Source organism: Mobula birostris, chromosome 9 (genome assembly GCF_030028105.1).
Source record: "Mobula birostris isolate sMobBir1 chromosome 9, sMobBir1.hap1, whole genome shotgun sequence".
Lineage (NCBI taxonomy): Eukaryota > Metazoa > Chordata > Chondrichthyes > Myliobatiformes > Myliobatidae > Mobula > Mobula birostris.
In genome coordinates, this window is record NC_092378.1 from 105,002,965 (window position 1) to 105,026,827 (window position 23,863).

The 23,863-nt window shown below is 40.4% G+C and overlaps 2 protein-coding genes across 2 annotated transcripts in view; both read right to left on the minus strand.

The window, feature by feature from the left end:
• The window catches only part of llgl1 (LLGL scribble cell polarity complex component 1), a 97,578-nt gene extending 92,623 nt beyond the window's left edge, over positions 1–4,955 (minus strand). Inside the window, exons 1-2 of the mRNA XM_072268535.1 lie at positions 4,731–4,955; positions 2,951–3,048 (exon numbers count right to left, since the gene is read on the minus strand). Coding sequence (XP_072124636.1) covers positions 2,951–3,048; positions 4,731–4,811 — 179 coding nt within the window. The 5' untranslated portion in view covers positions 4,812–4,955. The remainder of the gene's footprint in view (positions 1–2,950; positions 3,049–4,730) is intronic.
• Positions 4,956–17,156: 12,201 nt separating this feature from the next.
• Positions 17,157–23,863, minus strand: part of alkbh5 (alkB homolog 5, RNA demethylase) — a 33,161-nt gene continuing 26,454 nt past the window's right edge. The window contains exons 3-4 of the mRNA XM_072268536.1: positions 20,536–20,691; positions 17,157–18,133 (exon numbers count right to left, since the gene is read on the minus strand). Of these exons, the coding sequence (XP_072124637.1) occupies positions 17,938–18,133; positions 20,536–20,691 (352 nt within the window). The 3' untranslated portion in view covers positions 17,157–17,937. The remainder of the gene's footprint in view (positions 18,134–20,535; positions 20,692–23,863) is intronic.

Genomic DNA, 23,863 nt, shown 5'->3' on the forward strand with positions numbered 1-23,863 from the left:
GCAGGGGGAATTAACAGTTGACTTTTCAGGCCCAGATCATCTATCAGGATTGATCCGATTAAGGTTTATGAAGCTAATGCTTAACAAGAAATGGGAATGCATTGAGGTAACATCTAGCAGGGTTTCAGTACAATAGTGGAGTGGGAAGAGATTCGAAAAGTAGGACGATAGGAGAAGATGGAAAGCAGATTCACTGCCTGTTCTTAGTTAGAAGTATCAACCCTCAAAAGAAAATACAACCAAGATCAGAGTTCAACATTGTTCACACAGCCAGTCAGGAAAACAGCATCAATTCCAGCAAGGAAAGGGCACAAACAGGTGCAAGAAATTAAACATTACAACAAATGGTCACAAAACAATATTGCTGCAGTCACAAACATCAGACTAAAGAGAAAGACTGTGCACTGCTCTGAAGGGTCAGCAGGCCCACCCCTTGTCCAGCAACGCAGAGTTTGTGCGCTGATGTGCAGTTCAAGTCATTCTCCCAGGCAGATCTCAACAATACCACAGACACTAGGTCTTTACTAACAAAGGGGCCCTTTGCACTGCTCTATTGAGCAGTCACACTATAAAAGCCAAACCATTTCCCCCCATCTAACACATCTTGCATTAAAAAGACTCTTTGCTTGGAGAGAGAACTAAAACCAAAGCGCAGCTGGGTCAGCTGTGAAATATTGCTTATTTAGAGCAAGTCACTAGGAAGCATTGTGCAGACAGCAATACGTTAATTTTAGGATAAATTCCTTCACGTTACATCTATGCAATTGCAGTCAAATTTGCTCTCTGCTCCCCCATCTACCGTCTTTCCACTGCTAAAGTCCTGAAGACTCTTAGGACATATTGCTTGTTCCATCTTTATTTCACAGAAGAACAAAAAAATCATTTTCCCTCTACAGTTGCTGAACTGGCATTTAGAGGTCTGGATCAATGATCCAGGTGAACCAATCTGAATCCCAGTAAGATTACAAATTGCTATTCTGACACTTATGTCCCTCCAACATTTATGCAACCTTCAGTAACAATATCAAACAATGTAAAAAAGGGATTGTCAAGTGTCTTGGAGGTCAGATATTTATTTCATAATTGAGGAACCTTCTTTTGTCTATGCTGCCTTGTAATCAATGATCAAGGCCAAGTTACTAGCTTGGTAAGTAGCACGAGATTTCTTGCTTGACAAACTCAAACTGTAAATAGCATCTATGCCACAGCCAGGGTAGAAATAACTGAGCAATATCTTTATCAATCAAGCTTGCAAATAAAAAAAATTGATTTTATGCTTTATTTACGTACAACTAGTCACCACTCATTTAGGAAATACAATCAAAGATTCCTCTTTCCTCTGCTCTTTAAGGAAACTGTTTTCCAGTGAATTACTCTGCTGTACCATAAATGGCTCAAGGGGCTGTTGGGTATATACCCCACCTTCAACCTCCTGTCAACACTGCTGGTCAATAAACAATCCAATATATATCGATTTGCAAGATCTTTAATGTATACATGCACGCATATATGATTTATGAAGCTTGTCTCACTTTTGTACTCCAGGCCCTGTTGATATTGGCACCAAGTGGTAAGCTTAACATTAAACAATTGCTGACTGCGTTTTCCATTCTATACATTGTCAAAAGAATTTCAGGAATTAGAACTCAGAATTGCCAACAAGACTACTTGAATATTATATATTGTCTCTTCTGCTTGGACTCTACAGTGGTGATCTCTAGAAAGAACATTGAGCCATGGTTGGGGCATTTACCCAAGAGACTGCCTTGACTTGCCCTGCATACATATATTGCAACTGTTTTCAGGGCAACTATCCTTCATCCAATCAGTTCATTGCAGACAAGTCAATTTGTTTAAGCTTGATTAATTCATCAGTTAAAGAAAACCTGAAATTAAACTGTTCTAAACATTTACTGTAATTTCACCTTGCACAGGATGTTATGATTTATCTGCACCATTAATTAGGTTCTTGCATGAACAGAGGTCAGTGACCACATCAGGAACTACTGCATAGGCAAGTCTCAGCTACCAGAACCACAACAGACAGCAATCCACCAATATCATCCAAGCATAGACACTACTACAGATACAGTGGCACTCTTCCAGGGAACACTGTCACCTGCACCTCTCCTATTCCCAACCATGTTAAACCAGGCAGGGTTCAACTACACATTTTGGTTAAACACTATGGTAAACGCAAATGTCACTGAACACAGGGAAATAAGAATGCCTCTACACCCTTGACACACTTGCTTGCAGCAATCGTCGAAGGAAGTTTATAATCTTCTTCCTTTGCAGTAGAGTGCAGAGGATGTGGGAATTAAATCCAGGTCCTAAATTTACTAAATCATTCTTTCTATTCCATCTTCTAGAAGATATACTGTAGGATAGAAAAGATGCACCCAAAAGAATCTCCAATCAAATTCAACAATTTAAAATACAATAAATACAAGACAGTGCAAAGTATTATATTCTTAGATATCAGATTACAAGCATGATATTAGAGTCTAAAAGTTTATACCCAAATGGCAGGCATTCCCCATTTCACCAAATTTACTGGGATCACCTTATATAGGAAGAATTTCTTTACACTGTTGCAATCAATCGCCAATGAAAAAGGGAAAAGTGTCAAATTTTAATGCCATTCTTTCTGGAGATTTCATTTAACTGAAGGTGAACATGTTGGAAAAAGCAATGGAATCAAGCACAACCTAACTAAAATAAATTGACAATAAAATCCAAAATTCTGAAGTGTGTCACTCATCTTCCATAATGTTGTCATGGTAATCAAGTCAGATGCCTTGTATGTAATCCATAGAAAGCTCCTGCAATTCTAAACTACCAACACATTTACTACTTACTGAAGTGCTTTCGAAAAAAAACACAAAATGCTTACCTACACAAGGATCAGCAACACCCCAGACAAGGATCTATTTTATAAAAAGGATACATTTTCAAAGATCCTGATTTGGTTGCAATGGCCATTAGCCGGAGTTTCGGATCATGTGCCAAAGAGCTAGGCTGATTTGGAAATCCATGCTCGACTGTCTATGGGGGTGGAAATAACTGTAGTTATGATTTATTCAATTAAAATACTCTTTACAATAACTAGCACACATATAATGCTTTAAAAATACAAATCATTTGGTTCCTTATCACAAACCTTGGCAATGAGCCACAGGAATCAGATTAGTTGACTAAAAGCCTGGTCAGAAAGATATTTTAAGGAATTCCAGAGTTTATGCCCATGCAAATAGGGGGAAAACAATAGGATATGGTAATGCAGAAATCCTGCTCTGGAATCCAAGGAGAACTCAGAAAAAAATCCAAGTACTTTTACATGTGCACAACAACAATTTTAGCTCAATGTTTTTCCACTGTTGAAAAACATAAAAGGGCATTTGGTAACACACACAAAATGCCAGAGGAACTCAGCAGGTCAGGCAGTATCTATGGAAAAAAAGTCACACTGAAGGGTTTTGGCTGAAACGTCAACTGTACTTCTCCCCCCCTCCCCACAAATGCTGCCTGACCTGCCAAGTTCCTCCAACATTGTGCGTGTTGCTCAGATTTCCAGCATCTGCAGATTTTCTCATTTGTAAGGGCATTTGGTAACTTTCTTTTGCAAGTAGCCATGATGAACCAATCAAATTCATATCATAGTTGCCATCAGTTTAGTGAATCATTTTAATATGTACTTTCTTTTATCTGAAGACCAAAAAAAAACCCCAAAGGAAGGGTAAAACAAAATCAGGTAAATAACTTTCCAAACACTCAGGTTCTTAAACACCATCTCTCTCAACCCAATCATTTCAGCCTTTACCAAAGGGTTTTTTCAATGCTAATGGCAATAATGACTTTAGAATAATGAAGACTGTACAAGCAGCTTACTACACAAAGTACCTGTACATTGAGCACAGGCAAATTCCATTCATTTTCCTCTGAACATCCTCCATGTCTCCACACTCCACTCCTTCCTACTTCCATTCCATTGAGTCCCATGAACATCATACCCTCTATTTTGGCACCCAATGTCACAAGCTAAACTTTACTTCAAATCCTCCACCACTCTAACCTCCCAAATTGTCTTCTACTGACTTCTATCTACATAATCTCTTACCCACCCCAGGTCAACTCCTTTGTACCAACACCTTTCCTATCCTCCCCATTATCCCCAATTCACCCCAATCCTAATAAGGCACAATTCCAGTTTGTATATCATCTCATCCTCTCTCCCCTAACCTCCCCCTTCTATCTCTAAGACAAACAGCTCCAGTTTAAGTTACCTAAACCCCGCATTTGCTCCCTTTCTCTCTTCCCTCCCAATCCCTCTTCTCTCGCTTCTCTTTTCCTGCCCCCCCCCAAATCTTCCTTCGCTTTATTGAAGGCTAACAGCTCCAATTCAAGTTACCAAAAGCCCTCTTCGCACCCCGCCCCTCTTCCGTCCCAATCTCTCTTCTCTCGCTTCGACCCTTCACCTCCCCCCACTCCCTATCTTCCTTCACCTCAGTGAAGGCTAACAGCTCCAATTCGAGTTACCCCTAAGCCCTCTTCAATCTCTCTTCCCCCGCCTCTACCCTTCACCTCCCCCACTCCCCACCTTATTGAAGGCGAACAGCTCCAATTCGAGTTACCAAAACCTCCTCTTCGCACCCCCACCCTCTTCCGTCCCAATCTCTCTCTCTTCTACCCTCCACCTCCCCACCCCCCAACTCCCCATCTTCCTTCACCTTATTGAAGGCGAACAGCTCCAATTTGAGTTTCTCCCGCTGCGGGTCGTTGCCCGGTCGGCGGAATCGAAATTTCATCATGGTCTCGACTCAGACCCTAGGTGGGCTGGGTGCAGGCACGCGTTATCTCCGGGAGCGGGTAGATCTGCGGCTGGGTGAAGGGGAAGCGAGCCGGAACGGCTAAACTCACGCCGACAGCTCTCGGTGGCTCCACGGCCGCTTCTTTTGTGGCGGCTCTGCAACTGTTAACCCCGCCCTCGAGAAGGAGCACAGCCATTGGAGCTTCCCGCTTGATTGGCATCACAATCTAGCCAGCGAGGCCAATCGCTGGAGGCAGTCTCCTCCTGTCTGATGGTGTATCTCCCAATCGCATGGCGCAGCCCTATCGAGTGCTGCACGCTGGGAAAAGTAGTTCATCTCAAGTTTGCAGCCACAGGCCGGGTTCGGCGGGTGTTACGTCACTGTTCTCGCGACCGTCTGCGATTCCAACCGTACTTATTAGAAGAGTGCTCCGTTGGCCAGCTTTTCTCCTCAGTTAATTAATAACATTCCCCTCAAATGGTTCCTGCAGCAAAAACACCTTATTGGTGCTTTATTTTTAGGTTATTTCTAATGAATTCCACATGGTATTCATTAGTGTCATTGTATGCCGAATCAAGACACAGAAGCTCATGGGGTTCGAACGTTTCATTTTGCTCTCCCACTCTTGTAAACGTGAACAATTACATTCGCTCAAGTGTTCATACATTTCCCCTTGGAATCACAGATTAAGTGTTTCCACAATCTTACAACCTTAACAGGTTGATATAGCCCACAATATCCTGACTTCCAACAGGTTAACAGATTGTCCAGTCTGGTCAATCTTTACTAATTGGTAAGACCTCACAGTTCTAATATTATTCCAGTGAATATAAACAGACAGATATATATATGTAAAGAGAGAGAGGGAGACACACACACACATACAACCAATTAGCCCATACCAACCAAGAGCTGCATGCAAGCTTGTTCCCATTTGTCAGGATTCAGCTCATATCCTTCCTGACCCTTCCAATCCAAGACAACTGCCTTTTATTAAGTTGTTATTGTAGCTGCCTCAACCACTTCAACTGGCAGCTCAATCCATATATGTTACCACCCTTTGTTTTAAAAAAAAACCCTCAACTTTTGTACCTTTGTCAATGACTCTACCTCTATTTTATCACATGGATCTCACCAAATTTCTCAACAAGTTTAGCACCACGGCTCTGATCTTTAATTCCGTTCATCTGGAAATGAATGTATGTGTTTTGTTTTTCTCATGGACAGTATGGGAGAGGAGGCAGGAGAGTTTGGAGCTTGAGTGACTACAGCCTATCCATGAGGATGAGAGATTTAACATTTCAGGGAATGAGTATTCCATAACATAGCGAGGGGCTGGATGAGTGCTAGATCAATAAAAAGACCAGGAAGATAGCTTAGCAGATCCTGAAGGACATCTTGGCCTCTAAAGAGTATTCATAACTCCTTACATTACCTAGTTGATCCGTCAGATCTACGCTGTTTCACCGAACACTCCACCTTTCATTATCAACCTATTCTTGCCACATTCCCTTCCACTGCCCCTCTTCCCTTCCCTCCCTCCGCCCCAATTCTACCACTCACCTATGTACCAGTGGTCAGTTTAGAGGACAACACACAGAAACTTGTGCACCAAATCAAAACCCATCTGGTCAAGAAGTGATCTTCATGGTGATGTTTAGAGGAGGAGAAAGGTCACCAGGGAATAATTGTTGCGGTCAAAGACAACAGTGAGTCATTACAAAACATTGGGGGGGGCAGTAGGGGTGAACTTCCAGAATCAGGGTCCTAATTGGTATTAACAGCATAGGTCAGTGAGATCATAAAGTGTTAGGAAATGGATTAGGAAGTTGTACCTCAGAAGTTTGTAACCTCTGGATGCCAGTGAGTACAGAAAGGGGAGGACAATGCAGCTAGAGAGATGATGCAAGAAGGAAAATTTTAGATTTTCAGAACATTGAGATCATTTCTAAAGAAACCAGGATCTGTAATCGGTTACATCCTCATTGGCAGTGTTTGTTACTGGGGGGAGCCTCAACTGGCTTGGTGGAGGGGCAGTAAACTGAGAAAAGTTTCAGAAGGGAGACAGCAAAAATTAATATGGAAGGCAAAAAATTAGTGACAGAGTTTATAAGACAGAGCAACCAAAGGTTACAGAGAAAACAGGCAAAGAAAAAGGAGCCTGACTGTGCCTTATGTATATTACCAAAAGCAAGGAGTTTAGTGAATAAGCAGATAAGCTGAAAACCCCAAATAAAACAAATCAACAAATAATATTTTAGGTTTCGCAAAAATGTAATGTGAGGCAGATCCCAATGTTGCTAGTTACAGTATAGAGTTTTTAGATGAAAGAGTGAGAGAGATGCTGAAAATGGATTATACTAGAAATATCATCAAATGAGAGCGTAGGGGCTGAACAAGAAAGGGCAATCACATTGTTTGGAGTGTATGATAGTCCTTCACACACTCTGAGGGAGACAGAAAATGAGATTTCTTACAAGTGCATAAATGCCAGGGTTAGTAGAGAGGAATTGCAACTATCCTAATAATAACTGAGATATAGTTGGTGTAAAAGATAGACACAAAATTCCTACATTACATTTATGAGAATTAGATAGGATACAGCAAGCCTAATAAAAGGACTGAGTAGGGTCAGTTTTAGAGAATGAAGCAGGGCAGGTGGAAGGAATTATTGAGTCAAGCAAACAGGCCCTTCACAGGCTCCTGATCTAATCCCATTTTTATTTTATCTAAATTCTCACCAACTTTTCCCAGATTCTGCCACTGACCTTGCAAAGAACCAATCAACTTATCAAGCTGGGCATCCTGTGATGTGGGAAGAAGTCGTTGTATGAGCATGGAGGGAAGCCGGTCACAGGTGGAATGAAAAAACCTCACACTGACGGCAAATGGAGGTCAAAATTGTCTTCAGGTCGCCTGAGTTGGGAGGCATCAGCTCGACTAATGGTATCACTGTACTGGTATCTGTGTGGGAGCACGCATGTGGAGGTGCTGATTTGTATCATGGAAAAGAACAAGAATAACATTGGAGTAAAGGCTTTGAATTATGAAAATCACCTTTTACTGGATAGTGAACCGATGAAGAAAACGTGAACTAGGACAGTATTTAAAAGCATAAGCAATGAGAGATTCAGCATTGGGTGAACAAGCTCCCTCAATAATAAGGTGCATTGAGAATATGATAAGACCAAAAAAAAAGGAAAGCTTACGTTAGGCATACATCAAGTTTCTATCTCTAAGTATTGATACTTTTATTCCATTTTGGACCTCAGGCTGATGAGTATTTGAAGGACAGATTGTTGACAAAGGGCTTGACAACACAGGCCAATGCAGTATAATTATTAAGTCTCAGGAAGATACACTTGAGTTAGGTGCTACATCAGAACTGCTTCAGGTGTGTAACACGTAGATCAGGGAGAAAAGAAAAGCTAACATCTGGGAAACAGCCATAAAAATATACATCAGTGTGAGTGACATAATGTGTCTAGGTTACAAAAATGCAAAGGATGATGAAATGAGGAACAGTACCTGCTGGAACTTTCAGCTAACTTCAAAGATATTTTTTATATTCTGTCCATAATTGTAACAGGAGAATCACATGGGGAGTCACTGTATCTACAAACTCAGCATACCCAAAGCTATTTAGTAATTTGTTTTTCATAACTGAAGATATTTTCATTCAGGATCTTGAAGTTTTCTACCGAATTTTGTTTAGAATTTCATAGCACTAATGAGCACTGAACACCTTCAGTATGTGAAACACCAGATAATCCATTTAACACTTCTTCCCACCAGAGATCAGTTACTTCAGAAAAGTTATAGAGAGGTCAAACCCAGATTCCCGACTGCTCTATTTTTCAGTATTGACATGGTGAAGTTTTCATATTATAGAAAACACAGAATTTTATTCAAAGCTTTTACAACTTTGAACAAGCTTTCTGTGATCTGTCCCAGTAGTTCCTTCTTTGGCTGTGAGATTGTGTGTAATCATGCTCCTTTGCCTTGTGAAAATAATACACAGGTTGTGCTTCAGTTTCTAACTTCATCCATCTATTTATAACACTAAGGCTCACTTGTTTTCAATACTTTTTGCTTATTTATTTATTGTAAATATTTTCTTTTTGTATTTGTGCAGTTGGTTTAGTTTTACACATGGATTGTTTGTGTTGTGTGCGGTTTTTCATTGATTCTATTGTGTATCTTTGTCATTTACTGTGAATGTCCGCGAGAAAACGAATCTCAGGGTTGTGTATGATGACATATATGTACTTGGATAATAAATTAAAGGAATGTTGACTTTTTTTGCTGAAAGCCGTAATTGCCTCGGCTCCTATTTAACTCTTCTGCCATCTAGTGGTATCAGTTAGAAATCAATACTGTATTTAAGGCTCCAGCTCACATTTTAAAGGTGCAAGATGGTAACAATACCAACTCCCGCAAAACCTAGGAGTGGGGTTAACTCAGGAAAATGTTTCTGGGAAAGGTAAAGAGCCAGTTACTATGAATTCATTATTATCTTAGTACAAACAGAATTATGGGCATTAAGCCTCTATTAAAAATAAAGTTTTTAAAATTGTTTAAAGTTAGGAGTTTTTATTAGGATCAAAATTGAAAGAAAACCAGATACAAAAAAATGAGAACTTCAAATTTTCCCGAATAAATACGCGGGGGGGGGGGGGGAGATATGCATTACATAAAAAGGTAATTTTTTATATAGAAAATCATTAACCTTTTGATAACAAAAAAGGGACTAAATTGGTGAAAAATGCTAAGTTATTTGAGGTGAGATCTGGCTTCTTGCAAAACTCAGAACCTTATGTAGGCTTGCAATTTAGTGTAGAGTCAGAGTGTGTCTAAAGCAGGGGTTCCCAGTCTCTTTAATGCCATGAATCCCTACCATTAACCGAGGGATCCGTCGACCTCAGGATGCGAACCACTGGTATAAAGGAACAATGCACAGATGAATGGGTCTACAGTTCGCATAAAATACTGAATCAATCTTGTTTAGTCCTGCGGACAATATCCTAATGACACTATTCAAAGGAGAACAGACGTTTTCTGGCCAACATATATTGTTCAAGCGTTTGCTGTTCACGTATTAGACAGATGTTGCCGAGTGGAAATGGGAGCATAACAGCATTTCAAAATTCATTCACTGACTGTTAAACAAGATTGGACAATGAAGTTAAAGAGGCGTACAAATGCCTGGTAATTACAAGATTCACTAGAAGTTCCAAACATTCTTGTTGGCCGAGGAAGAGTAGAACAATACTAAAACTTGTACAATTATGTTGATTCAAGGGCATTGCAGTGTATGGACTGGGAGACGAGAGCATGACGGAATATTTGCTGCAATGTTGGAGGAGAGAATTAAGGCCGAAAGTGGTCTGTAGATGGAGAGATATTTGCTCCAGAGTATAAGATTTGATTCAATGTAATAATCAGTTTTACTTTAACGTCACATTACCAGGATTTATAAAATATCTTAAATATACTATGCCCTTATGCTATCTGGAAAGCATATAAGTGCAAGTATGCAAAGTAGGTGGAATGAGTGACACTGAGTCAGCCTACAGGGTAGAAACAAGCCCTTTAGTTCACTGAATCCATGCAGACCAAGCAACGATCATATTCTAACCCATTTTATTCTCCCACATTCCCATTAATTTCTACCATTCATCTTCACACCAGTGGCAATTTACAGTGGCCAATTAACCTTCCAATGTGTATGCTTTTGGGATGAGGGAGGAGACCAGGGGACCTGGAGGGATCTATGTACCCACAGAAAGGAGTAACAAATAGCGCCAGAGGTTAACATTGAACATGGGTCACAGGAGCAGTAAGGGAGCAACTCTACTCACTCTGCTACCCAAGGTGCCTGTGGCATAACAAATAGAAAATTAGATTTTACCTGACTCTGTTTTCTCTTTGTTTGGATAGCCCTTGGTACTATCTCCGTAGATTGGTGACTTCCTCCAATTTCCTCTGGCTTCAACCATTTTCCTTTAAAGAACTTGGCTAGCAACCTGAAGAGTTACATTCCTCTCAGAACTGTGCAGCCTTCTCAGCAATTTCCTTCTCACTTCATAATAATGTCCTGCCCCTCACCTCTTAGATACAGCACTTTCTGCTCACTATTCCATTATTCTTACCACCATATTGAATCCTTGGAATTCTCCATTCCAGAGTAAACACTGAATTATTGCATATATGCAAGGCCAAAATATAGACCAAACTTTGCTCTTCAGGAGAGTTAAGGGCTTGAGGAGAATGAAGAAAGTGGAGCTGAGCCAAGGTGAGATCGCCTATGATTCTGTTGAATGCCAGAGCAGGCTCCAAGGGCCTCCTCCTAACTACGTTCTTGTGTTAAAGCCTTTATCTTTTCCTTCATCTTACTGATGTCACTCACCTCATCTCTAACTCCAGTTCCTTCACATGTGCCAAAGGCTCCTGCATCCTTATTTTTCTCTTCCATTTCCCACAGAAACTTCCAAAGTAATGTTAGAAGTCAATTTTACTGAATTGAGAAACTATTTAGCAAAAATAGATTGCATGTAGGAACTTGAAGCAGACTTAGAGCAATGGAGGCATTTAAGGAAATTCAAGGGGTCGGAGTAAACATATTCCCACAAAATAAAGCCAATGGAATGGACAAATTTACAGCTCCTTATGACAAGACTCATAAGTGAGATAGGGCATTCTCTTGTAAAATGTCTTGACAGAATTTTGAATTCATTGTTCCCTCAACAATTGCAAGCTGTCCATTTCCTGAGGCAGCAAAGCAGCTCCAAACCATGATGCTCCTTCCACCATGCTTCTCAGATGGGATGAGGATTTGGTGTTGGTGTGTAGTGCCCTTTTTTCATTCAAACACAGCAGTTCAACTTTTGTCTCATCTGTCCACAGAATATCGTCCCAGAAATGTTGTTGAACATCCAGGTGCTCTTTTGCAAACTTCAGACATGCAGCACTATTTGTTGGAGAGCAGTTGTACTTCCACAAAATCCATTCTTGTTCAGTGTTTTTCTTACAGTGGACACGTGAACAGAACAAGTTCTAGAGATTACTGCAGGCCTTTGGCTGTTACCCTTGGGCTCTTTTTCACCTCCTGCAGTATTGCACATTGTGCTTTTGGCGTGATCGTTGCAGGATGCCCACTCCTAGAGAGAGCAGCCAGAGTACTACATTTTCTCCATTTGTAGACAATTTCTCTTACTGAGGACTGATGAACACCCAGCGCCTTTAGAAATGCTTTTGAAGCCTTTTCCAGCGTCATGCATCTCTACAATTCTTCTTCTAAGGTCCTCTGAAAGTTCCTTTGATCAAGGCATGGTGCACATAAACAAATCTTTCTTGGGAAGAGCAGGCCCTGTCAGTAACCTGACTGTGTGTCTTTTTTTAAGAGGCCAGGGCATCTCTACAACCCACACTTCCAATCTCATCTCATTGATTGGAACACCTGACTCTAAATCACTTTTGTACCCCAGAGGTTCACATACTTGTTTGAACCTAGACTGTGATTGTTTAAATGGTGTACTCAATATTGATGAACAAGAGTAGAATTGTTTGTGTGTTTTTAGTATAGAGAGATTGCGCTTGTCTATTATTATGATTTAAATGAAGATCAGACTACATTTTACGAGTAATTAATGCAGAAAACCAGGTAATTGCAAAGACTTCACAAACATTCTTGCAATTGTGTGTGTGTGTGTGTGTGTGTGTGTGTGTGTGAGTGAGTGAGTGAGTGAGTGAGTGAGAGAGAGAGAGCGACTGAGACTTTTGCGCAGTACTTTAAGCAGGATTCTTAATGAATATTTTGTGGTTCCCTTTACAAGACATGGACGATATCAATATAGTAGTCAAGACAAAAAAAAGAAATACTGAAGAGATATCATAGCAAATGAGGAACTACTAAGAATCAATATTGATTAATGACCAAGCCAGGGTGAAGTATATCTCAGGCTATCAGAAGTGAAAACACCTCAAAGCCTCTGATCATAGTTTTACAAGTGGGTCCAGCGGATTAAAATGCAGCTAACACTGTCCTCTTTAAAACCAGTGAATATAGGTACACAATTTTACCTTTGGAGGTGAATGATTTGATTGAAAAGAACAAGTTGAACTTAGAAGGGCAAAATTAAGTATCAGACCAATAAGTTGTCAAAAGGCATATAGAATGCTTTCCTCAGCTAATTTACACATGGAAGAGCAGGGCAGTAATGTTAGAACAGTATGCAACACTAGTTAGATAACAGATCACCATATTACAGAACTAACTCGGTCACTTAGCATGATGGTGACGATCAAACGTGTCAGTACTGATAAAACACAGGCAAATGCTTGGATGACCCAAGGGGAAAGCTGGTCAGATGTTTGTTGAAATAGCCAATTCTAAGGGATAATGAAGGTATCATCTATTTAGGAATAGACAAGTTTAAATTTGAAGATATATAATAAGATATAGGAGCAGAATTAGGCTATTTGGCCCATCAAATCTGATCTGCCATTCAATCATGGCTGATCCTTTTTCCCCTCCTCAGCCTCACGCCCTTGTTTGTTCACGTCCAATCAAGAACCTATCAAGTTCTGTTTTAATACACCCAACCTGGCCTCCACAGATGCCTGTGGTAACAAATTCACCACCCTCTGGCTAAAGAAGTTTCTCTGCCTCTGTTTTAAATGGAATCCCCTCGATCCTGAAGCTGTGCCCTCTTGTCCTAGACTCTCCCACCATGGAAAACATACTTTCCACATCTACTCTGTCTAGGCCTTTCAATATTTGAAAGGTTTCAATGAGATCCTCCCTCATCCTCCTAAATTCCAGCGAATACAGACTCAGAGCTATCAAACGTTCCTCGTATGATAAGCTTTTCATCACGGGAATTATCCTTGCAAACCTCCTCTTGACCTTCAATGCCAGCACATCTTTTCTTAGATGAGGAGCCCAAAACTGTTCACTCAAGATGAGGCCTCACCAATACCTCATAAAGCCTCAGCATCACATCTCTGCTCTTGTATTCTAGACCTCTTGAAATGAATGCTAACATTGCATTTGCCTTCCTCATCATTGACTCTAGCAGCAAGCTAACCTTTATTGTGTTCTGCACAAGGACTCCCAAATCCCTTTATATCTCAGATTTTTGGATTTTCTCCCCATTTAGAAAATAGTCTGCACATTTATTTCTACTACCAAAGTGCATGACCATGCATTTTCCTGCATTGTACTTAATTTGCTACTCTCTTGCCCATTCTGTTAATTGAAGTCTGTCTGCAGCCTACCAGTTTCCTCAACACTACCTGCCCCTCCACCAATCTTCGTATCATCCGCAAACTTGGCAAGAAAGCCAGCTATTCCATCGTCTAAATCAACATAAAAAGTGGTCCCAACACAGACTCCTGCAGAACACTAGTCACTGGTAGCCAACCAGAAAAGGCTTATTTTATTCTCACTCACTGCCTCCTACCAATCAGCCAATGCTTTATCCATGCTAGATTCTTTCCTGTAATACCATGGACTCTTAACTTGGTAAGCAGCCTCATGAGTAGCACCTGGTCAATAGCCTTCTGAAAGTCTAAATATACGTCAACTGCATCCCTTTCATCCAGCCTACATGGAATCTCCTCTCCAACAGGTTCCTCAGGCAAGATTTTCCCTTACCATGGTGGCTTTGTCCTGTCTTGTCCCGTGTCACCAAATACTCCATAATCCTTAACAATTGACTCTAACATCTTCCCAACCACTGAGGTCAGTCTAACTGGTTTATAATTTCCTTTCTGTTGCCTTCCTATCTTAAAGAATGGAGGGACATTTGCAATTTTCCAGTCCTCTGGCATAATGCCAGAGTCCAATGATTTTTGAAGAATCATTACTTTTACCTCCATAATCGCTATCGCTCTTTCAGAACTCAAGGTTGTTCTTACAAGAAGGTGCAGTTCTTACCCTTAGGTCTTTCAGCTTTTTGAGCACCTTCTCCTTTGTAACAGTAACTGCACTCACTTCACTTCCCTCATACCCTTCAATATCTGGCACACTACTGTCCTCCACAGTTCATCTGCCATCTCCTTGGCCCCTGTTATTATTTCTCCTGCTTCATTTTGTAGCAGTGCCATATCCACTTTTTTTTTAAAACCAACTTAAAAAAGCTTTTACTATCTACTTGGATATTGTTTACTAAACTGCTTTCATATTTCATCTTTTTCCTCCTAACAATTCTTCAAATTGCTCTCGTACGGTTTTAAAAGTGTGATGATACTAACATAGTTAAGATGAGCTTCAAACACCACAATGTTGAAGTAAAATGCATTGTGAACTGTCTGGTTGTGCTTTGGGCAGCCAGCCAGGAGGAGAGTGGAGCTCAGTGATTGGTAAATGGATTGTAAGTTTATAAAGATCATTGGACTTTAATTTCCCAATATATAGTTGAGAGAAAATTCTTGCTCAGCAAGTTGAGCAATCTGATGGAACAAAGAGACTCAAATAAGTAAAAGTGAGGTAAAATTTGAGGTCGTAGTAGATACAATATTTATTTTCTAATAATATTATCCAGGAGCACAATGTAGATAGAGGACCGAGGAATGCATCACTGGCAAAGCCAGCAGTAACGCACATCCCCAGAATGCCTTTCAGAAAATGCAGCAGGCTATTTTAAAAGAGAGGGGTCTCTAGAAATTACAAGTACAGGAAAGGAACAAATGAAATGTTCAAATATTTGACAATTTAATGCTGCTGTAAATTATGCAATTTCATTCCATCTGAACCTTTGAACAACGAAATTTTTCTTATCAAGTGAAAAACAGAATTTTAAAAATTGAGAAATTGTTTAAAAATTAGTGGGATGTATGCTTAGGCCACTGCTCTGTTCTCTATACCCATGACTGTGGGGCTTGGTATAGCTCATATTCCATTTATAATTTTGCTGATGATACATCCATTATTGGCAGAATCTCAGAATACACGAGGGGAGGTATACCAGCTAGTTGAGCGTTGTCACAGCAACAAGCAACAACCGTGCACTCAACATCAGCAAGATTAAAGAGATGATTGTGGACGTCAGAAAGGGTAAGATGAAAGAAGACGAATCAATCCTCATGAAAGGATCAGAAGTGGGGAAAGTGAGCAATTTTAAATTCCTGGGTGTCAATACCTGAGGATCTAACCTGGTCCCAACATATTGATGCAGCTATAAAGAAAGCAAAACAGCCGATACATTTCATCAGAGGTTTGAGAAGATTTGGATTGTCACCTAAATACTCAAAAACTTCTACACATGTACCTTGCAGAGCACTCTGACAGGCTGCATCACTGTCTGGTTTGGAGGGTAAGGGGGCGGCTACTACACAGGATCGAATGAAGCTACAGAAAGTTGTAAAAGTAGTCAGCTCCATCATGGGTACTAACCTCCATAATATCCAAGACATCTTGAAGAAGCAGTGCCTCAGAAAGGCAGTGTCTATTATTAAGGATCCCCATCACCCAAGACTTGCCCTCCTCATTGTCAGGAAGGAGATACAGAAGCCTGAAGACACACACAGGAAGCTTCTTCCCCCCTGCCATTTGATTTCTAAATGGACACTGAAGCCACCAACACCTCACTTTTAAAAATTATTTCTGTTTTTGCACTAGTGTAACTATTTAATTTACATATACACTTACTGTAATTTTTCCCCTGTATTTATCATGTATTGCATTGTACTGCTAAGTTAACAAATTTCATGACATATGCTGGTGACATTAAACCTGACTCTGATACAAAGGACAGACATCTGTGGTCAACAGAAGCAAGCATCAGCAGGACCCCTAATGTGAGCCAACACAGCAGACACCCCACTCTGCACTCAACCAATGCCACCAAAACAGACTTTATTCAGCTAAGCAACACACATCAAAGTTGCCGGTGAACGCAGCAGGCCAAGCAGCATCTGTAGGAAGAGGTGCAGTCGACGTTTCAGGCCGAGACCCTTTCAGCATCTGCAGAGTTCCTGTTGTTTTTATTCAGCTAAGGATCAGAGGTAAAAGAATCCCAAATTGTATCTCCAAGGATATGAAGTTAACTGTAACAAGAGGGAATGAAACTACCTTGGTTTGTGATTTTAAAAAATAACATTCAGTTGAAGCGAATGAGTCACAATTAAGAGTCCTGTAATGAAACAATGCTGGAATGCATGTGTAGCGTAAGGGTCATAACCCCAAAACAATTATTCTGTTTCCCTCACCACAGATGCTACCTGACCTAAAAATTTATTTGTTTTTGTTGTTACAGATTGCTAGTATCTGCAGTTTTCTTGCATTCAGTCTGTTTAAGACTATTCGTAATACTTTTTCAGGGAATTTAGACATAACACTCGTTAAAGTGATGCTCTTTGCATTTAATCAAATTTAGCATTTGTACAAGAGATAAAGCAAGCATCCAGGTCAAAGGCCCTGCTGACAGGCAAACTTTTTTTGACAGTTACCCAAATTAAAAGTTTTTTTGTTTTTTTTACATAAAATACCTATTTTCATTTACATAACTCATTCCTTTGCGTACATTAAACTTTTCTAGAACTGTACAACTTTGTTACAAGCCAACACGCAGCTTTCTTTCCCTCCCCATACATGGAAACAAAATTTGCTCTCAGTAAGAGTTCCTCTGCAACAATACATTTAACATCACTTTGGGAACTTTCCCAAAACTTGCAACCCTAACAACGGAAGCGCTGAAGTTTGAAGAAGCGCATGTGATACCATGATACTCTGGCTGCTTCTCATTTCAAAAAAAAATTGTAGTTAAAAAAAAAATTAATTAATATATATTTTAAACAATTTTCTTTAACACAGAGCTGTGCGAGTTATTTCGGGTTTTAAATACATAAAACAAAAGATGGGAAAATAGGCTATACAATGTTACCCAATAAGAAAGGTAGAATGAAACAGAGGCCACCTGGCTGCAACAGAACAGCAATCTCCTGCCACTTTCCCACCCTCAAGGAGTTTAGTAAAAATCCTTTTGATTGAAAGAGTGTTTCTTTTTAAAAACTTTCTCTTTGAATTTGAAAGTTGCTGTTGAGTTGTCCCCTTCAGAACCGAGTAGTGCATTTCTTGACCTTCAGCCTTCAAGTTAAAGTCAATTTTATCTCCTCTCTCCAATCAGTGGCGTCGCATTTTTACTTTTCGGACTGGACTACCTGCTACTCCACCTTCACCACTCTCATCGTCTTCTTCATCCACACAATCATGCGCCTTTCGCCAGTAATTTTCTGTGGTACAGTCACTCCTCCTGCGGTGTTTTGGTAAAATAACAGATCGCCGATTCTCCTCCTTGTCCATTTCCAAAATCCTAGGCCTTTGTAAAGGAAGCAATAGGAACAGAGTCAGTTTCTGTCATACCACAAATTGATGGCAAGTGCATTCAAGAGTTAACACACTTTTCACCGTTGCTTATTACTTTAATATCACAAGTTGACATCACTCTAATCAATCGATTATCAGGTCATACAAAAGCAAATAGGTCCTTAGACCCAGCTTATCCATGCTGACTGTGTTGTCCAATGAGCCAGTTCCACTTTCTTGCATTTGGCCCATAGCCTTCTAAAATCTTTCCTATCCATGTAATTAACCAGATGGCTTGTATATATTGCTAATGTGCCCTCCTCAATCACTATTTCCAGCAGCTCATATCAAAACACACACACACCATCCTTTGCATGAAGCTGTTCCCGATGTCCCTTTTGAATCTGTTGCCTCTGATCCTAAACCTATGCCTTGTTTTTGCCACCACCTTCCTGCAGGCAACAGTATGTACTTTCACCCTGTTTATGCCCCTCGTGATTTTGGTCATTCAAGGGAATAAAGTGACCTCTCCTAATAACTCACTATGCCCCACACATTCACACCCAAATCATTTGTGTAAATGACAAAAAGTCCCAGCACCGTCCCTATGGCACATCAGTAGACACAGGCCTCCTGAACTACCACGCTTTGCTTTCTACTACTGAGCCAATTATGAATCCAACCCCATTTCCCCCAGATCCCGTGATCTGACCTACCAGACTACCTGCCATGAATCAGCGAATTAAAGGTCTTGCTAAAGTCCATAGACAGTGCCCTTAAAAAGTATTCACACCCCCCACCCAGAAGTTTTCATGTTTTATTGTTTTACAACATTGAATTACAGTAGATGTAATTTGGCTTTTTTTTTGATACTGATCAACAGAAAAAGACTTTCATGTCAAAGTGATCGAAATTATTGTGTTTTATATTTGTAATTAATTGATTGCACAAATATTCACCCCTTTTAATACAACAAACCATCATTGGCACATTCAATCTTTTTTAGAAGTCACATAATTAATTAAATGGAGATCTGTTTTTGGAGACCTGTGTACAGTCAAGGTGTTTCAATTGATTGTAGTAAAAATACAGCTGTATCTGGAAGATCCAACTGCTGGGGAGTCAGTATCCTGGCAAAAACTACACCATGAAGACAAAAGAACACTCCAAGCAACTCTGTGGAAAGGTCATTGAAAAGCGCAAGTCAAGGAATGAATACAAAAACATTTCCAAGTCACTGAATATCCCTTGGAATACAATTAAGTCAGTCAAGAAATGGAAAAAAAATGGCACAGCTCTAAATCTGCCTAGAGCAGGCCGTTCTCAAAAACTGAGTGACCGTGCAGGAAGGGGACCTATGACAATTCTGGAGGAGTTACAAGTTCCAGTGGCTGAGATGGGAGAGTGGCAAAGAGAAAGCCACTATTTTAAAAAAAACTCACTTCAGTGTCCCACATGCTTTCTGGCAAACTCTAGCCAAGATTTCATGTGAAACCAAAATTGAGCTTTTTGGCCATCAGACTAAACGCTGTATTTAGAGTAAGATACACACTACACATTATCAAAAACACACCACCCCTACTGAGAAACATCGGGGTAGCTGCACCATGCTGTGGGGATGCTGCACTGCAGCAGGCCCTGGAAGGTTTGTGAAGGTAGAGGGTAAAATGAATGCAACAAAGTACAGGGAAATCCCGAAGGAAAACCTGATACAGTCTGCAAGAAAACCGACTTGGGAGAAGATTTGTTTTCCAGCAAGACAATGACCCCAAACATAAAGCTAGAGCCACACAAGAGTGGCTAAGTTAATGTCCTGGAATGGCCAAGTCAGAGTTCAGACCTCAATCCAATTGAGAATTTGTGGCTGGACTTGAAAAGGCCTGCCCACTCACGACCCCCATGCAATCTCACACAGCTTGAGCGGTTTTGTAAAGAATGCAGAAAAACTGTAGTGTTCAGATGTGCAGAGCTGATAAATACCCATCCACACAGACTCAAGGCTATAAATTGCTGCCAAAGGTGCATCTACTAAATACTGACTTGAAGAGGGTGAATACTTATGGAAACAATTATTTTGTGTTCTATATTCATAATTCATTTAGATCACTTTGTAGAGATCTGTTTTACTACCTGTTTTTAAAGCAATGCCATTTTAGCCATTCTAGTCCTCTGCATTTACTTCTCTAGTTTCCCACAGGTCTGAGAATGTGCCAGACAGGCCCTAGGGATTTATTCACCTTAAGGAAACTTCCTTCCAGTCCAGTTTGATAACAGTAGCATTCCACTCAATGCAAGATACAACAAATTTCCTTCCCCTGATAGCACAGGGAAAACTTCCAAGCACAGCACAATTCACCCCAGTGTGTTCCAGCATGCAATCTCTCCCCAACCAACACAATTCCCCTTCCTTCCTACCTGTGTGCAGCATCTGGATCAGCCTTCCGATGAGATCTTTTCTGTTTCAGCAATGATTGATACCGGTCACTATTCAACTGTCTGTTGGACATGTGAACTGGTAAGAGTGAGCTAGTTAATGATTTTGACTCCAAACGTGGTGCATCCGTCCTTGTTCTATTGGAGAAGAAGATGATTTTATAAAAACTAGCAAATCTTACCACTGAATACAAATGCACAAAACTACTGCATATGCTGTTCAACACATCTTTGCTATTATGCCACAATCTTCATAAGCAACTGGGAATTAAAATTTAAATAAAAAGTGAAATAAATGACAAGTGCACAAGAGGTCAATGTTCATATAACCATATAACAATTACAGCACGGAAACAGGCCATCTTGACCCTTCTAGTCCATGCCGAACTCTTATTCTCACCTAGACCCACCGACCTGCACTCAGCCCATAACCCTCCATTCCTTTTCTGTCTATATAGCTGTCCAATTTAACTTTAAATGACAATATTGAACCTGCCTCTACCACTTCTGCTGGAAGCTCATTTCACACAGCCACCACTCTCTGAGTGAAGTTCCCCCTCATGTTGCCCCTAAACTTTTGCCCCCCAACTCTCAACTCATTTCCTCTTGTTTGAATCTCCCCCATTCTCAATGAAAAAAGCCTATCCACCTCAACTCTACCTCTATCAAGTCCTCCCTCAACCTTCTACGCTCCAAAGAATAAAGACCTAACTTGTTCAACATTTCTCTGTAACTTAAGAGATGAAACCCAGGCAACATTTTAGTAAATCTCCTCTGTACTCTCTCAATTTTACTGACATCTTTCCAATAATTCAGTGACCAGAACTATACACAATACTCCAAATTTGACCTTACCAATGCCTTATACAATTTCAACATTACATCCCAACTCCTATACTCAATGCTCTGATTTATAAAGGTCAGCATACCAAATGCTTTCTTCACCACCCTATCCACATGAGATTCCACCTTCAGGGAACTATGCACCATTATTCCTAGATCCCTCTGTTCTACTGCATTCTTCAATGCCCTACCATTTACCATGTATGTCCTATTTTGATTAGTCCTACCAAAATGTAGCACCTCACATTTATCAGCATTAAACTCCATCTGCCATCTTTCAGCCCACTCTTCTAAGTGGTCTAAATCTCCCTGCAAGCTTTGAAAACCTACCTCATTATCCACAACTCCTCCTATCTTAGTATCATCTGCATACTTACTAATCCAATTTACCACCCCATCATCCAAATCATTAATATATATGACAAACAACATTGGACCCAGTACAGATCCCTGAGGCACATCACTAGTCACTGGTCTCCAATCTGACACACAGTTATCCACCACTACTCCCTGGCGTCTCCCATCTAGCCACTGCTGAATCCATTTTACTACTTCGATATAAGTGCCAAACGATTGAACCTCCCTAACTAACCTTCCATGTGGAACCTTGTCAAAGACCTTACTGGAGTCCATATAGACAACATCCACTGCTTTACCCTCGTCAACTTTCCTAGTAACCTCATCAAAAAATTCAATAAGATTCGTCAAACATGACCTTCCACGCACAAATCCATGTTGACCGTTCCTAATCAGACCCTATCTATCCAGATAATTATATATACCATCTCTAAGAATACTTTCCATCAATTTACCCACCACTGACATCAAACTCACAGGCCGATAATTGCTCGGTTTACTCTTAGAACACCCTTTTTAAACAATGGAACAACATGAGCAATACGCCAATCCTCCGGCACCATCCCCATTTTTAATGACATTTGAAATATTTCTGTCAGAGCCCCTGCTATTTCCACATTAACTTCCCTCAAGGTCCTAGGGAATATCCTGTCCGGACCCAGAAACTTATCCACTTTATATTCCTTAAAAGCACCAGTACTTCCTCTTCTTTAATCATCATACATTCCATAACTACCCTTCTTGTTTCCTTTACCTTACACAATTCAATATCCTTCTCCTTAGTGAATATTGAAGAAATTGTTCAAGATCTCCCCCATCACTTTTGGCCCCGCACATAGCCGTCCACTCTGATTCTCTAAGGGACCAATTTTATCCCTCACTATCCTTTTGTTATTAATATAACTGTAGAAACCCTTTGGATTTATTTTCACCTTACTTGCCAAAGCAGCCTTATATCTTCTTCTAGCTTTTCTAATTTCTTTCTTCGGATTCTTTTTACATTCTTTATATTCCTCGAGCACCTCATTTACTCCAAGCTGCCTATATTTATTGTAGATCCCTCTCTTTTTCCGAACCAAGTTTCCAATATCCCTTGAAAACCATGGCTCTCTCAAACTTTTAACCTTTCCTTTCAACCTAGCAGGAACACAAAGATCTTGTACCCTCAAAACTTCACCTTTAAATGACCTCCATTTCTCTATTACATCCTTCCCATAAAACAAATTGGCCCAATCCACTCCTTCTAAATCCTTTCGCATCTCCTCAAAGTTAGCCTTTCTCCAATCAAAAATCTCAACCCTGGGTCCAGTCCTATTCTTCTCCATAATTATATTGAAACTAATGGTATTGTGATCACTGGACCCGAAGTGCTCCCCAACCCTTACCTCCATCACCTGCCCTATCTCATTCCCTAACAGGAGATCCAACACTGCCCCTTCTCTAGTTGGTACCTCTGTGTATTGCTGCAAAAAACTATCTTGCACACATTTTACAAACTCCAAACCATCCAGCCCTTTTACAGAATGGGCTTCCCAGTCAATGTGTGGAAAATTAAAATCTCCCACGATCACAACCTTGTGCTTACTACAAATATCCGCTATCTCCTTACAAATTTGCTCCTCCAATTCTCGTTCCCCATTAGGTGGTCTATGATACACCCCTATAAGCGTCACTACACCTTTCCCATTCCTCAATTCCACCCAAATAGCCTCCCTAGATGAGTCCACTAATCTACCCTGCTGTCATATTTTCTCTGACAAGCTTAAGGAAGTCGCCCAAGAAGTAGTGAATGCATTAGTGATAATATTTCAAAACTCTTTAGATTCTGGACTAGTTCCTGAGGATTGGAGGGTGGCTAATGTAACCTCACTTTTTAAAAAAGGAGAGAGAGAGAAACCGGGGACTTATAGGCTAGTTAGCCTAACATTGGTGGTGGGGAAAATGCTAGAGTCAGTAATCAATGATGTGATAACAACACATTTGGAAAGCGGTGAAATCATCGGACAAAGTCAGCATGGATTTGTGAAAGGAAAATCATGTCTGACGAATCTCATAGAATTTTTTGAGATGTAACTAGTAGAGTGGATAAGGGAGAACCAGTGGATGTGGT